At 39.7% G+C, this 13821-nt stretch overlaps 2 protein-coding genes across 4 annotated transcripts; one reads left to right on the top strand and one right to left on the bottom strand.

Moving 5' to 3' along the window:
• Positions 1–905: 905 nt before the first annotated feature.
• On the bottom strand, positions 906–7021 carry LOC138265343 (uncharacterized). 2 transcript variants are annotated; one of them, XM_069212969.1, is made up of 7 exons: positions 6900–7021; positions 4315–4513; positions 2691–2756; positions 2474–2612; positions 2190–2326; positions 1633–1879; positions 906–1173 (listed from the first exon to the last, which is right to left on the bottom strand). In XM_069212969.1, the coding sequence occupies exons 2-7, from the start codon at positions 4444–4446 to the stop codon at positions 1115–1117; spliced, it is 780 nt and encodes a 259-aa protein (XP_069069070.1). In that variant the 5' UTR covers positions 4447–4513; positions 6900–7021; the 3' UTR covers positions 906–1114. The 2 variants fall into 2 exon arrangements, with proteins under 2 accessions (XP_069069070.1, XP_069069069.1); XM_069212968.1 differs by lacking the exon at positions 6900–7021 and adding an exon at positions 3078–3840 and having other exon boundaries at positions 4315–4451.
• Positions 7022–7057: 36 nt separating this feature from the next.
• Positions 7058–13101, top strand: LOC138266446 (uncharacterized). Of its 2 annotated transcripts, XM_069215237.1 has the most exons (4): positions 7058–7105; positions 8827–8920; positions 9407–9521; positions 9743–13101. In XM_069215237.1, exons 2-4 carry the CDS (start codon positions 8846–8848, stop codon positions 10216–10218), a joined length of 666 nt encoding a protein of 221 aa, XP_069071338.1. In that variant the 5' UTR covers positions 7058–7105; positions 8827–8845; the 3' UTR covers positions 10219–13101. The 2 variants fall into 2 exon arrangements, with proteins under 2 accessions (XP_069071338.1, XP_069071339.1); XM_069215238.1 differs by lacking the exon at positions 7058–7105 and having other exon boundaries at positions 8811–8920.
• Positions 13102–13821: the final 720 nt, after the last annotated feature.

Genomic DNA, 13821 nt, shown 5'->3' with positions numbered 1-13821 from the left:
CAAGGACAGCCAAGAGGAACCGCCACTTCAATCCCTTGAGTATGTGTGCTGGCCTCCCTACCCCTTTTTTGCCCCAACCGGTATTCTCACCGCTTGGTGAGCACTTTTAAATTCTTACCCCCAAGTTACCCTAGTCAAAAAGGAAGATCTTCCTGGAGTCATTCTGAAGTCATCTGATGACTTCACCAGTTAATTGCAGGAATAGCCCAGGTGAAGTCATCCCAAACCATCCTGAAGTATGTGTATAGGGCGAAATCTTTAAATGAGATGACTCTAGAGTCATCCCAAAAACTACTCTAGGATGGTGTTCTGATGACTTCCACTGGCAGGGAGTGATGACCTTTTACAGCTCCACGAATACTAATTGACAACTTCAGGATGAGTGTTAATTACTCCAGGATGGTCTCAAGACAATTTTATGATGCCTGTGGATTACTCTAGGATGATCCCACAACAGTTTCAGGATGAGTGCGGATTACTGCTCGATGATCCTATGACCGCTTCAGGATGCCTTTTGATAACTCTGGAATTATCCTATGAAAATTTAAGGATGAGTGTGGATTACTCTAGGATGATTTAATGGCAACTCAAGAAAGAGCATGGATTTCTCCAGGATTATTTTAAGACAACTACAGAATGAGTGTGGATTACTAAACAATGACTACACAAGGACTTTCAGATTAATTCTAAATACTCTTAGATGATTTACATCAACTGCAGACCAAGTGTCGATTACTCCTCTATGATTTAATGAATAATTTAACAATGTAATATACTTAGCAACTTGTGCCATCTCTCCCATACTCCTGACTCACTGGGACTTCCCTTATTTGCATTATCTGAAGCGGTTTTACACGTCAAAACATTGAATAAAAACAGCAATTGAAGTGAAAAGGATCAAAAGATGTGTCAAAATTTAATTTTATTTATCTAAAGCATACATGTAGCCCCACAAGGGCCAGGACACCAAACAAGACAATAAAAAGAAAACCCCTGACACTGTACAAGAGAACAAAAAGAAGGGCCGATATACTTAAAAAAAAAAAAAAAGGCTTAACTAAAACCAGCTAGTTCGTTGTTCATTTCTAGAGTTGGAGTTTTCTTTAGTCCTCTTCTAGCATTGCAGATTTTTATAGCCAGCTTCCTTCTCATTGTTCTCAGACTTCATAAACTCTGGGCGGGGAGAAAAAAAACACATATTAGTATCACGGTATAACCACTATTCACCCTTTTCTCACCATTTTTGTCCATCTGCCCAATGCTGGGGAAAATACTGGAATAGAACAATATACCATTAAGGGCAGTGCACCCCAGTTTGAAGACCTCTAAATTATGAGCCTGCTGTTTTGTCACATTGATTTTTCCACAGCACAAGAGCACATGGGAGGGTCACTATCTGGCCAATGTGGATTTGGCTGTTTTACAGCGATGTGGGTTAACAAACCCCCAAGCATTTGAAATTATATCCCAACACAAGGCTTTGAGCCAGGTTAGCACAAACCCAGGACAAACTGTTAGTGCTCTTTTGCAGTCAGCTGGTAGTTAATGTTGCACAGTCAATGTACAATAATCTGAGAAGGACCACCTGTGCAAACATATTTTTAACAGATAATGTATATTAATGTTTCTTACCAAATAATGCATCAACCTTCTCCTCATCAAGGGCAGCAGTTCCAGCACAAGCCTTAGTAACACCTTTTGCAGCTGCTAGCTCTTTCGGTGAAAAAAGGACCTCACTGACACCATTCAGAAGAAAGCATGCGCTGTCCCGAGCTGCCTTTGCTTCCTCCAAGAGTTTGTGTAATTCCCTCTTCGGCACAAGAACATTTCTGAACAGGTCAGGGTCATTTGAATCCTTCACTAGCTGCTGCATATCAGTCTGCAAAGAATGCAATGTATAAAAAATTTGCCATCATGTTAGGTTAGATACTGAATAAAAATGTTTAGAAATTATGGGTTTTGGATGTTTATATGCCATCTGTTCATGTCTAATAATCTTTTTTCAAGATTAGTTGGGTCACCTCCATAATTATAAAGAAGTCATACCTAAAACATTGTATGCAGAAAGATTTGAAAGTTTCCTCAAGCATGACATTTATAAAGTTTGTCATATAGAAATTTTAATTGTGCAGAAATGTACAATTTACAACACAAATAGTATGCCAAAAGAGTGGTGGAAAAAACAATACCTTTTGTACGGAGAATGATCCACTGCATATTTGTGAAGTTGCTGTATATGTCAAGTTTCTTGAACTTGTCAAAGCGGACAGCGCAGCTCGCAAATGCTGAACGGCCAACTCATTGTTGCAAGTGCCTTGTAACTGTGCTATAATGAAATAAACAGTTCTTAAAGGCAGCAGATATAATAAACACAAGCATATATTTTGGCAATGCTGGTGTTTGGGTGGAAAAAATGATTGGCAAATGAAAATTGTGGTAGTTTACCTGGTTAGTTAGAGTATCAATCACTTACCTTTTAGGTGTTCGTTTTCAGCTTGTAAAGCATTCACTTCTGCTTGTAACTGTACACACGTCTCATTCAGGCAAGAACCATGGGCCACAGAATAGCTTTCATTTTGGTTAATGATAGACAATGAGCTGTATTCCATTTCCTTAGAGAGAAAGCAAATCATAATTAGGCCATACAAATGTAAATGCATTTTCCTATGTATATTGAAAAAAATAACTACCCCAGTGTGAAATGATGGGCTTTCCTCAGTTGTCAAATGAAAGGATTTATCAGGGTCTTCAATGTCCTAAGGGAGAAAACAAAAAAAATCACAAATGTAAGTAATAATTAGACCAATATTTGTACAGTTCAAGCAGTTTTCCATCTGTTTCACATTTTAAAGGTATGTATATGTGCCTTATTGTTGACAAAAGTAATGCACCAAATTAATTCTATTATAATAAGGATTAGGGCTGTTTGCAGTGATAGTAGGGAGATGATGTGTAGATAATAAAGTAACTTTTGGCAGCAAAATGCATATTACGGTCACCAAGACAAAAATGGATGGCCTGCAAGCTTCACAATATGCAATAGTGTACAGTGGCAGTATTCATTTAGATCTGCTTACATCATGGGCAGTGCTCTCATTTGAAAATGTGTCAGCATGGTGATGGGTATGATTCACATCCACCTCCTTGACTCTTGCTGCAGATGGAAACGATGGGAATTCACTGGAGGTCAGGCTGTGTGACCTTGAGTTGTGATCCATAAAATTTTGCTTTGTTGAAACCTTTGGTGCCAAGTGTATCATCATTTTGTGATCACGTTTACAGGGTCTAGGGGGTGTTACTTGATTGCTTGAACTACCCAGCTCTTGCATAGGGAATAGTTGTTTCGGTATAAACTGGTGACGTGGGGAAGAGAAGGCATGTTTTAGTCCTTGATCCTTAAATTGAAGAGGGGTCTCCAAAACAGTTTCATTCTCACGTTCTGCTTCATATTCACTTGTTGATTTTGAATGAAGGACAGTAGCCATCCCTGCTAAAAGGGCCAGGTTTTGAAGTTTCTGTAAGTTAATTTGTGAACTTGCATCACCAGGCTGAGATGCTGTCCTTTCAGCAGGAGTTTGGTTAGTGACTTTTATCATATCCTGGCCACTCTGCTTAGGTTTAATTTTTTCCTTGCATCTTTTCTCTGTAATTTCTTCTTCTTGGAGTTCACGTAACACTCTCTTAAGTCTTCCTGCACTTCCCGACTGCCACATTCCATTAACAACTGTTTTTCCTTCTGTGCTCTTTGAATTAACACCTGTTTTAGACCCTCCATTGTGCCAGAATAGCTTTCAATTAAGTCTTCAGAAATTCTTTGAATCATAAGACACTGTTTTTTCACTGAAAAAAAAAAGATATCTTTACAACTGAAACACAGTGGGGAATTTAAAATACCTAGACTTGATTGCAAGGAATGTGCAAATAAACAGGTATTTATATTAAAGGACACAAATGCACAATCTACCCATAACAAAGTATGTTTTCATTAATAGACAGTTCACATTGCAAGCGTAGCATGAACATGCACCTCCTAAAAAAAAAAAAAAAGACACCCAACTAAAATAGTTCTTTATTGACAAATGACTGCCTTAAAGTAGTGTCATTAGTTAACTGTTAGCCCCTTTCAAAAAGTCTTAGGTTTGTCTTAGGAGATAGTTGTAAGGCTTTTTGTGTGGACATGCATGTGTTATATTTTACTGCAGCATCACTGGATTCATTTATTTCTAGCGATTAGGTCTACTGAATCATGTCAGTGGTTTGTATCAATACCCTTGAGTTGTATTTTCAATAAAGAAGTTTACATATTTTGCTTACCCGATGATTGGAAGAGAACCGTAGCTTTGAAGTCTCTCTCTTCAGTGATTGGCCGACCACTTTCCTCAATATTTTCAACCAGCCACTTACATAGAACTTCAACGGGATTGTCCAAAAGCAGAAATTCTCCATCTTTTCTAACACAAACTGAACGATCACAAGCGAAAAACAGGACGTTGAAAGATGCCATGATTATATCCTGATAGATACAAAAAATCTGGAGTTAGTTGCGACTTGTCTAGTGCCTAAGTGTCTAGTTGTAAAAAGATGCACAGGTTTGGTAGGATTCCCTAAGTGCTGTCTGGGCTACAGCCCAAATTCCACAGCTAGGCACTTTCCAAAAAAACACGTCAGATTTAATGGTAAAAATGTGGTGTGCCATGTTCTGTTTTGGTGTGTTTCCTGTCACGGGCACTAAGCCTACCCACGCAAGTAAGGTTCCATTTTTATCAGGCAACTTGGGGGTACACAATAGAAGAACAAGTGTTATTGCTGATTGTCTTTCTTTACATTTTTTCCTTCCAATTGTAAGACAGCGTGTATACCTTATATAGTGACCATTTTGGAAATACAAAGGTTTCCTTGATACCTATTTTTCACTCTTTATATTTCACCAAAAGACACTAAACACATAACAAGCATTTGAAATGCAATGGGTCTCGCTTTTGCTAAAGTTAAAGCTATTAGCTATTAGCGTTGTAAACTCCTAACCAGACTTTTCTTGCCACATAAACAGAAAATTAATGTTCATCAGGGAGGCGTGTCTTGTGTTTAATAGTGAGGCCTCTATGTCTTTTTGTGTTTAGTAGTGAGGTATCTGTGTATAGTATTGAACATCAAGGCCTGTTTACCTGGTGTTCAGCATGGAAGCCTGTCTGTCTCATATTTAGTGATAAGGCCAGTGTGTCTAGTGCCTAGCTCTGAATCCACTGAGCCTTGTATTTAGCAGTAAGGTGTCTGGGTCACCACGTCTTGTGTGTGTTTATTGTTGAAGCATGTGTGTCACTATAGTTGGTGATTATCAGCAATGCCTGTGTTCACGAGGTCTGTGCTACTAGCTCACTGCAGCGCTATATATAGCAGTGAGGTGAGTGTGAAGGTATGACTACTGTAGTTGTAAGTGCTTCTAATAGCCAGTGCTTACTTTGTGCACCGGCACTTATTTTTCAGGGTCTGCACTTATTTTTCAGGCTCAGGCATTTACTTAGAGAAAAAGACACATATGGGAAACACGGAGGAAGAGAAAAAAAAAAAGCGTCACCATCGGAGAAAGCAGAAAGCAGCAAGAGTGAGCCAAAGGGGCAGGGAGTGGTTTTAAATGGACTGAAGAGGCCCCGGTGGTTTCAGGATGACGCTGCCTCAGTCCGTGTTCACACATTTCATTGCAGCAGCCGTGTGTTTCAGAGGAGAGCTTTGAGCACCGGCACATTTTTATTTACACATTAAGCACTGCTTATAGCAATAGCACTGCAGCTGCCTTTAACACTGAACCCTGCAGCCGCTTTAGAAGGACATTCAAACCAGCACCTGAACACAGGCACAGCTGTAAACAGGAGCACACCCCGTTTCTGGCCTCTTTCAGGCTGAGGTGTGAGCCTCTTTACAAAACAGACACATCAGCTGGCATGAGATTTACACACAAACCACCCTAGGCCTCCTGACAAGTCTTTCAAGTTTATGTATGGCGCAAACTCGACCCGGTGATATTAGAGCGCTTTACATTACTGAAAGACACTTTAAATGCTTTCAGCTGGCCCTTCTCCCCACACAGCGCCACTCAGTGAATGTAGTGTGTGAAAGTGCTTCTAATAGCCAGTGCTTAATTTGTGCACCGGCACTTATTTTTCAGGGTCTGCGCTTATTTTTCTGGCTCAGGCATTTATACTTCGAGAAAGACACATATGGGAAACATGGAGGAAGAGAAAAACGAAAAAGGGTCACCATTGTAGAAAGCAGAAAGCAGCAAGAGTGAGCCAAAGGGGCAGATTTGGTTTTAAATGGACTGAAGAGGCCCCGGTGGTTTCAGGATGACGCTGCCTCAGTCCGTGTTCACACATTTAATTGCAGCAGCTGTGTGTTTCAGGAGAGCTTTGAGCACCGACCCATTTGAGCACCAACATACATAGCGCTGAACTAAAGTTACCAAAAATGAAAAGCATCGCAACACTGCGTTTTCCTCTATAGATGAACGCAGTGCCACATCACCAACAAACACAACATATAGCGCATATACGCACACAGTGATCATGAAATGTACACAGTGAAATGTATCGGCAAAAGTGCAATGTTAACGGTAAAAGTCACACTCCAATATTCATTTAGCAGACATAAACAAGGATATGTTGTGATGGTGTAATGAACGGCGTGAAGCTTTCTGTGAGCACAGCAAGCTAATTCATGCCAGTCTGAAACTGAAACCCGGCTCCATTCCCAAATCCCAGCTGCACCTCAAGAACTTTCCATGACCCTGCTTGCGCATTAATTGCCATTATTATTGCCAGCAGATAAACGCTGTTCTAGCTGGCTGCCTGGGTTAGCATTTCCAAACCATCCTGTTTGTCCAAACCCGTTGCGCATATCCTTACCTAAGAAGCCGGAATTGAAGTACTCTTCGTTGCAGGTGAGGAAAATAGAGAATGAAGCATCGCCATTGTGCCTTTTTTATACACATCTGATTGCATCCTTGCGGTACTCTGTTGGTGCAGCAGTACAATGACGTCACTTCCGGCGCTACCGGATGTGCGTAGAACCTTTTGGTCCACCTGAAGTTTAATTCAGGTATCTGCTAGAGGTGAGTGCATGCAATGTGGAATATTTGGGGATTTAAAAATAACTTTTTCTAATTGTGTCCGTGACGGGGCAGTTACAAGACTGTACCTCGCATATATTACCTCTGACTAGCGCTGCAATGGTGTTGTACTAATTTACCAGTAAAAAGCAGGGACGCTCACCGAGCTTAGTTTCAGTCAACAATTAAATTGTCAAGATGGAAAACAGGTGATTAATGGAGCTGGAGAGAGCTCGAGTTTTGTCTAGTGCAAGTTTTAACTCATCATATATGCAGATTAACATGCCTGCTGCAAAGAATGTGTACCATGCAGGTCACAAAGTGCATAGAATGTAGGTCAGTGAGCTACTGCTTTTATTATTACATGCAGTTTATAAGTTAAAATACTAAAATAGAACAGTGAGCTAGAAACTGTTATAAAAGAGTGGAAACTGCAAGATATAGGTGAGAGCTTTATGTTCTTTTTTCACAGCCCTTAAATGCTGCATAAAATGTTAATTTGGGTACAAATCAATTCCTATAAGTAAACACAACCATGCTGGTACTTTTTAGTGTCAAACCTGCGAGTGCGTGAGACTATGTTGTGTTAAGTAAAGGTGTTGGAGCCCACTTGTCGCTCACCATTTGATGGTTTGCGTGGCACTCTTCTTTGCAGCCTGGTAATTCGTCAAGGCATGCCTGGCATCATTTCCAGTCCTCTATTTGGAGTATGTATCAAGCACTCATTAATTCATTTTAATTAGTGCCCATCAGCTGCTCCTAACGTGATCGAGGTACTATTTGTTCTTTTTAACTTCTAGTGCCCCGCAAACAGAAAGCTTGTGACTGCCAAAGATGTGCCCAGCAGGACAAACAAAATTGCAAAGTCTTATTTTTGAAAACAAACTTTCTTTTATTTTGTTACGTCGTCTTTTCTCAGTTTCCACTCATGTTTTAATTTGTTTTTGCTTGTGGGCACTGTTATTAAAGGAGGACAATTAACTTGTTTGAAATATGCAAGACCTATTACATTGCAAAGGCTTTTTATATTTTGAGTTTGCATTTCCCCAAATCAAACACTCAAACTGTACTGCATACCAGTATGGATGATGTGACTCCTACACCATGTAGTCCTCTGTCTTATGTAACACTTCCTATACACTGATTTACACACATATGATTAATTTGCCTAGCAGTAAGATCTGCTTTCTTTATTGAGAACAGGGGTTGCGTCCCGCGTCAGCATCCTGTGGATCTAGCTGATTTGTTTATTTCCCCGCACTTAAAAAACAGATCTTAGTGAAATGTTGTTCGTAAATCGCTGCCAGCCACGAACGTGTACTACATAAAAACTGATTAAAGGTGTTTGAGACATGATTTTATTTCCATGGACATAAATCGAAAAGGAAGTGGCCTAGAGGCAAGGTCAGCTCACAATGCTGGGTGGTAGAAAATGTGTGCTGACTCAGTGATCCCACACACAAATGTGAGGAAAATGTGTTTTATTTTTAAGCTAACTTGGAGGTTTGCAGGGGATTATAGGGAAGAGAAGGTTGGATGATCTATGCAAGTCACACCTTCCTGGACTCCCCCAGGTGTCTAGTTTTCAGAAATGTTTGGGTTTGGTAGGTTTCCCTAGAAGGCTACCGAGCCCGGGACCAAGAACGCAGGTTACTCCCTTACAAAGCCAGGTTGTTTTGTAATACATTTTGTGCATATGTTGAATAGGCTAATCATTTTTCAAGGCCATTGGAAGCAGTCAAAATGATGCCAGTGAATAAAGGAGGACAACTTGGAAAAGGAAAGAAACGGGGACCATACAAAAAATGGTTAACAGAGGTAAGCTCACATTATGAAACATTACACCAACTCTGTTCAAAGTACACTTCAGTCTACAAAACTGATTTACTCACAAAGGCCAGTAACCTCAGAAACTCACCAAACTTACAGGCACCCATTTTATCAGCCTTAAACAATGAAATGGTGCAGTAATTGTAACATGCAAACAGGGTTTAATTGTCAAGTTTTGAGGGCACGTTAACCTCGTAAGCCACAAGACCAACTTCTCTGATTTGTATGAAGCAAAGTCAATACAACCACACTCATCCTCAGGGACGTTATTGTACCAGGACATTATTTGTTTATTCTCAAGTCTCATCCTAAATCCCTGCAAATGAGATGAATGCACACAAGACACAAAATAATTCACGCTGGAAATACAAGAATTGCTCTATAAGTGGAACTTTTGGAAGCCGTAAAATGTCCTGTGCTACACATTACCAAGTGCAGAATAGTATTAATTGTCACTTATCTGCATGATTGCAGTCGGAGCATTTCATTGCAGAAGGAGATGGCAACATTATACAGTATACAGTACCAAAGAGAGTAAAAGAAGGATCCTTGCAGACCTCAAGCAGAGCAGATGACATTCTCCTCAAAGGTGCAGTATGAAACTACAAACTCATTTTTTACTGCTTGCATTAATTTGATACATAAAAATATATTGTTGAAGGGTTGTCACCTGTAAAAATAGAAGTCCTCATCAACCCACCTTCGGTTTCTGTCTTCACAAATGTTATTGGTTGTTGACCCATGTTATATTTGCAATTTAAATGTATTTCACTTACTAAATGTATAATAATGTTTTTTCTTTTGTTATAGTTCTGCACACATCACCTTCTGCGGAGCAGTGTACATTACATTCAGACAACACTACAGTGTTACCAGATTATACCCCACCAGTAGAAGACACAGATGAAGATCCAAGGGACAGTGTTTGGGATAAGCTTTGTACCAGCTTAAAAGGTGAACTGCATGCTCAGCTCAAAGATGATTTAATTAATGATTCAGATTCTGCTTTTGAACAACTTATGGATCAAGTTGGATATACCATTCAAAATGAGTATGAAGAAATTGAAGTTTGTTCTGGTCAAACCAATACCACAGAGGAATCAGCACCTATTTTTGAAGGCTCCAACAAATGCTTAGGGGTGGTCATACTATTGCTTTGTTGCTTTATTATTCGTTTCCGCTTGAGCGATGAGGCAGCTGGATACATGCTGAATCTCATTTATTTGCTCTTACCACGTGATAATAGAATGTTCAGAACTATGTATCACCTTCACAAATATATTTAAAAAAGTGTTAAAGCCCCTAGTATTACTTACTATTGTGCCACTTGCTATACACATGTTGATAAAAACACTCAGGCCTGTCCTAACCAACATTGTGTGAAAGATTTGACTCAAAGCGACTCTGTGTCTTATTTCATTCAGCATAGCCTAATTGCGCAGTTACAGACTATGTTTAGACGAAAACATTTTACAGAAAAGGTGAGGAAACATCGATTTGATCACTATATGGAGAACGAGAAACAAACAATGAAAGATGTATATGATGGGAAAATGTATTTGGATTTATACAAGAGTGGGTTCCTGAAAAACCCCAATAGCCTTTCATTTTCAATGAATACAGACGGTGTTCCTGTATTTAAAAGTTCAAAAATATCAATGTGGCCAGTGTACTTGATGGTAAATGAGTTACCCGTATCCCAAAGAAAGCTCCGTGAAAATATATTGCTATATGGTATATGGGTTTCCACAAAAAAGCCAATAATGTGGTCTTTCTTAAAGCCATTATATGATGAACTTGTACATCTGGAAAGTGGAGTGTCATTTAAAGATCACAACAACTGTAGTTCTACTTGTCATGCTAAACTTCTGACAATCACATGTGATTTACCAGCTTGCTGCCTTGTTTCAAACAGCACCCAGTTTAATGGCAAGTTTGGGTGCTGGCACTGTCTACAAGAGGGTGAAGTCACTCTTTCAGGAAAAGGGCACTGTAGGGTATTTCCTTATAATGTTCTAAACCCAAAAGGCCCACCAAGGACACTGGATACTATTAAATCTGATGTAAACAGTGCTATAGTTAATATTGAGAGTGGACTTGCTGATTACAGTGTGAGGGGGATCAAAGGTCCCATGTGGTTCATGTTTTTGAAACACTTTTGTGTAACCAAAGGGTTTGTTATTGATTACATGCATGGTGTCTGTTGTGGCATTATGAAACTGCTGCTGACTGTCTGGTTCACTAAAGAATATAAGCATTGTTCCTACTCTTTTTATGAAAAAGTCAAAGTAGTTAATGTCTATTTGAAACAGATAAAACCCACACTGGATGTTAGTCGAGTTCCAAGGTCTATTGATGAACTACCATACTGGAAGGCCTCAGAGTTTCTGAACTTTCGTTTATTTTATAGAATACCTGTGTTAAAACATGTTTTAGATAAATCGCGCTATCTACACTTTTGTGTACTTGTAAAAGCAATTCATAATCTCTTAACTGACAACATTACCCAAGAAGATTTAAATATAGCAGAACAGTGTTTACTTCTGTTTGTGCAACTGTTTAATGATTTATACGAAAAAAGATTTTTGACAATGAATGTTCATCAACTGGTCCATTTAGTAGACAGTGTAAGAGCAGCAGGGCCTCTGTTTATTTCGAACTGTTTTGTTTTTGAAGATCTTAATGGTTTTCTTTTACAACACGTGCATGGTACGGTAGGCATAGAAACAGAGATTCTAGATGCAGTAAACATGATACAAGTAATACCTGTGTTGAAGGAGAATCATTTGCCTCCTGATAGTGATGAGACAGATTTCTACCAGAGTATGATGTGTTCATATAATAATAGAAAACGGTACGTAAAAATAGAAACTTGTATTTACAGTGTTGGGTCTACATACCCTTACAGCTTAACAGAGAATGAATATATAGCAGTAACTCAGATTGCACATATTTCAGGCTCTGATGTAGTAGCCTATAACAAAATATTCTTAGAACAATCAAATCAAATCAAATCATTAACATTTATAAAGCGCGCTACTCACCCGTGCGGGTCTCAAGGCGCTAGGGGGGAAAGGGGGGGTTATCGCTGCTCGAACAGCCAAGTCTTTAGGAGTCTCCGGAAAGCGGAGTGGTCCTGGGTGGTCCTGAGGCTGGTGGGGAGGGAGTTCCAGGTCTTGGCCGCCAGGAAGGAGAAAGATCTCCCACCCACCGTGGAGCGGCGGGTGCGAGGGACGGCAGCAAGTGCGAGGCCAGCGGAGCGGAGGGGGCGGGTGGGGACGTAGAAGCTGAGGCGTCTGTTGAGGTATTCCGGTCCCTTGTTGTGGAGGGCTTTGTGTGCGTGGGTGAGAAGACGGAAGGTGATCCTTTTGCTGACTGGGAGCCAATGCAGGTGTCTCTTCTTGTTTACAGCTCAAATTACACTCGTATTCAGAGGAGAGACCAAAGTGTAATAAAATATATAACAGAAGCCGGGGTGTTTGCCTATGGCCGGGTCACTAGATTCATTCAATGTAAGCAGGCAGACTTGTCTATTAACTTGGCACTCATGATTCCACTTAAGTGTGAATCCTATGACATCAGGGAACCAGTTCATATGGTAGTAGTAGATAACAACATCACAGCTATCAGGTTATCAATGATAAAATGTGTCTGTTTTTACATTCAAGTGGAAAATGAATCATTTGTAAGTGAAATGCCAAATCAATTTGAAATAGATTAAGGCAAGCATGTTACAAAGTTCTGCTATTTGCATGTCTCTCGGTATACAACATTTAATTTGAAATCATCTAGATCATCCTAGTTAACCTGTGCTCCAGGGACCCTTGGAGGTCCGCAACACTTACTCAGGGCTCCACGACTGCTTAGAAAATATAATGTTGACAGAATTATAAAGTGTATATCAATATAGAAGCAAAATGTCAAATTGAAAATGCAAATGTTTTCTGTAAAAGTACAGCAATGTGAAATTGTAATTAATAATTACTTTGGTATCCTTAGATGGATTTGTGGGAGCAGTGTAAGCACCTCAAGTAGAATACAGTGTGGCCGATGGGTGGCCCCAAATGAATTTAGGAAAGTTTCAACCTTGCGCTTAGAAATACAATTTTGATTTTTCAGATTTTTTTTTTTTTTACATTTGTTTGTGAATTAAATAAAATATTTCAACATTTCTGTATTTGTTTGATGAATGCTTGTTTTGTAATTTTGTGTGTTAATTTGAAGTTCAAACTCATTTTCAAGTTACTCTTAAAGCATGAGGAATAATTACATTTTCTCTAGTCTTCAGATAATCATTTTTAAGTAATCCTTAGATCATCAGGAATGATGACACCTGAAGTCTTCAGATACTCATTTTCAAGTCATCCTTAAATCATCAGGAATAATGACACCTTGTGAAGTCATCAGATACTCATTCTTAAATCCTCCTGAGGTCATCAGGACTTGTCACACTTTGTGAAATCATCAGATATTCATTTTCCAGTCATCCTTGAGTCATCAGGCTCAAGTTTCCAAACTTTGCTGATGACTTCAAGAGCTTGATGATGTCAGATGATGTGAAAATGACTTCTACAGTAATTGGATGATCATCCAATGACTCTGGGATGACTTCTAAAGTAATCCTGTTTGACATGGGTAGGCTTGTTCTGGGCCTGCAGAAAAGCACATTCCGGGTGCTTCAACTTTCACCAGAGTTAGCATGTGGTGAAGCGCCTTACCTTTCCCTGCAAGTGTGGGCTAATTTGCTCCATGTCCGGCAATAAAGCGCATACAGAGCGCTTCCCCTTTCAACAGACCTAGTGAGTGGTGAAGCGCTTTAATTTTCCAGCTGAGTGCAGGTTAACTCGCTCCGGGTCCTGCAGCTGGTGCACAGTGAATCGTTTCCACAC

This window comes from Pleurodeles waltl, chromosome 11 (assembly GCF_031143425.1).
Source record: "Pleurodeles waltl isolate 20211129_DDA chromosome 11, aPleWal1.hap1.20221129, whole genome shotgun sequence".
NCBI classification, from domain to species: Eukaryota; Metazoa; Chordata; class Amphibia; order Caudata; family Salamandridae; genus Pleurodeles; species Pleurodeles waltl.
This window is presented reverse-complemented; position numbering and strand designations above follow the sequence as displayed.

Excerpts from the sequence above, each read along its gene's own strand:
- LOC138265343 (XM_069212968.1), bottom strand. The coding sequence starts at position 3,713 with ATGTGGCAGTCGGGAAGTGCAGGAAGACTTAAGAGAGTGTTACGTGAA. Across the intron at positions 2,757-3,077 it reads ATGAGAGCACTGCCCATGAT|GACATTGAAGACCCTGATAA; the intron begins GTAAGCAGATCT and ends TTTCTCCCTTAG. Across the intron at positions 2,613-2,690 it reads GCCCATCATTTCACACTGGG|GAAATGGAATACAGCTCATT; the intron begins GTAGTTATTTTT and ends TTTCTCTCTAAG.
- LOC138266446 (XM_069215237.1), top strand. The coding sequence starts at position 8,846 with ATGATGCCAGTGAATAAAGGAGGACAACTTGGAAAAGGAAAGAAACGG. Across the intron at positions 8,921-9,406 it reads ACAAAAAATGGTTAACAGAG|TCGGAGCATTTCATTGCAGA; the intron begins GTAAGCTCACAT and ends GCATGATTGCAG. Across the intron at positions 9,522-9,742 it reads AGATGACATTCTCCTCAAAG|TTCTGCACACATCACCTTCT; the intron begins GTGCAGTATGAA and ends CTTTTGTTATAG.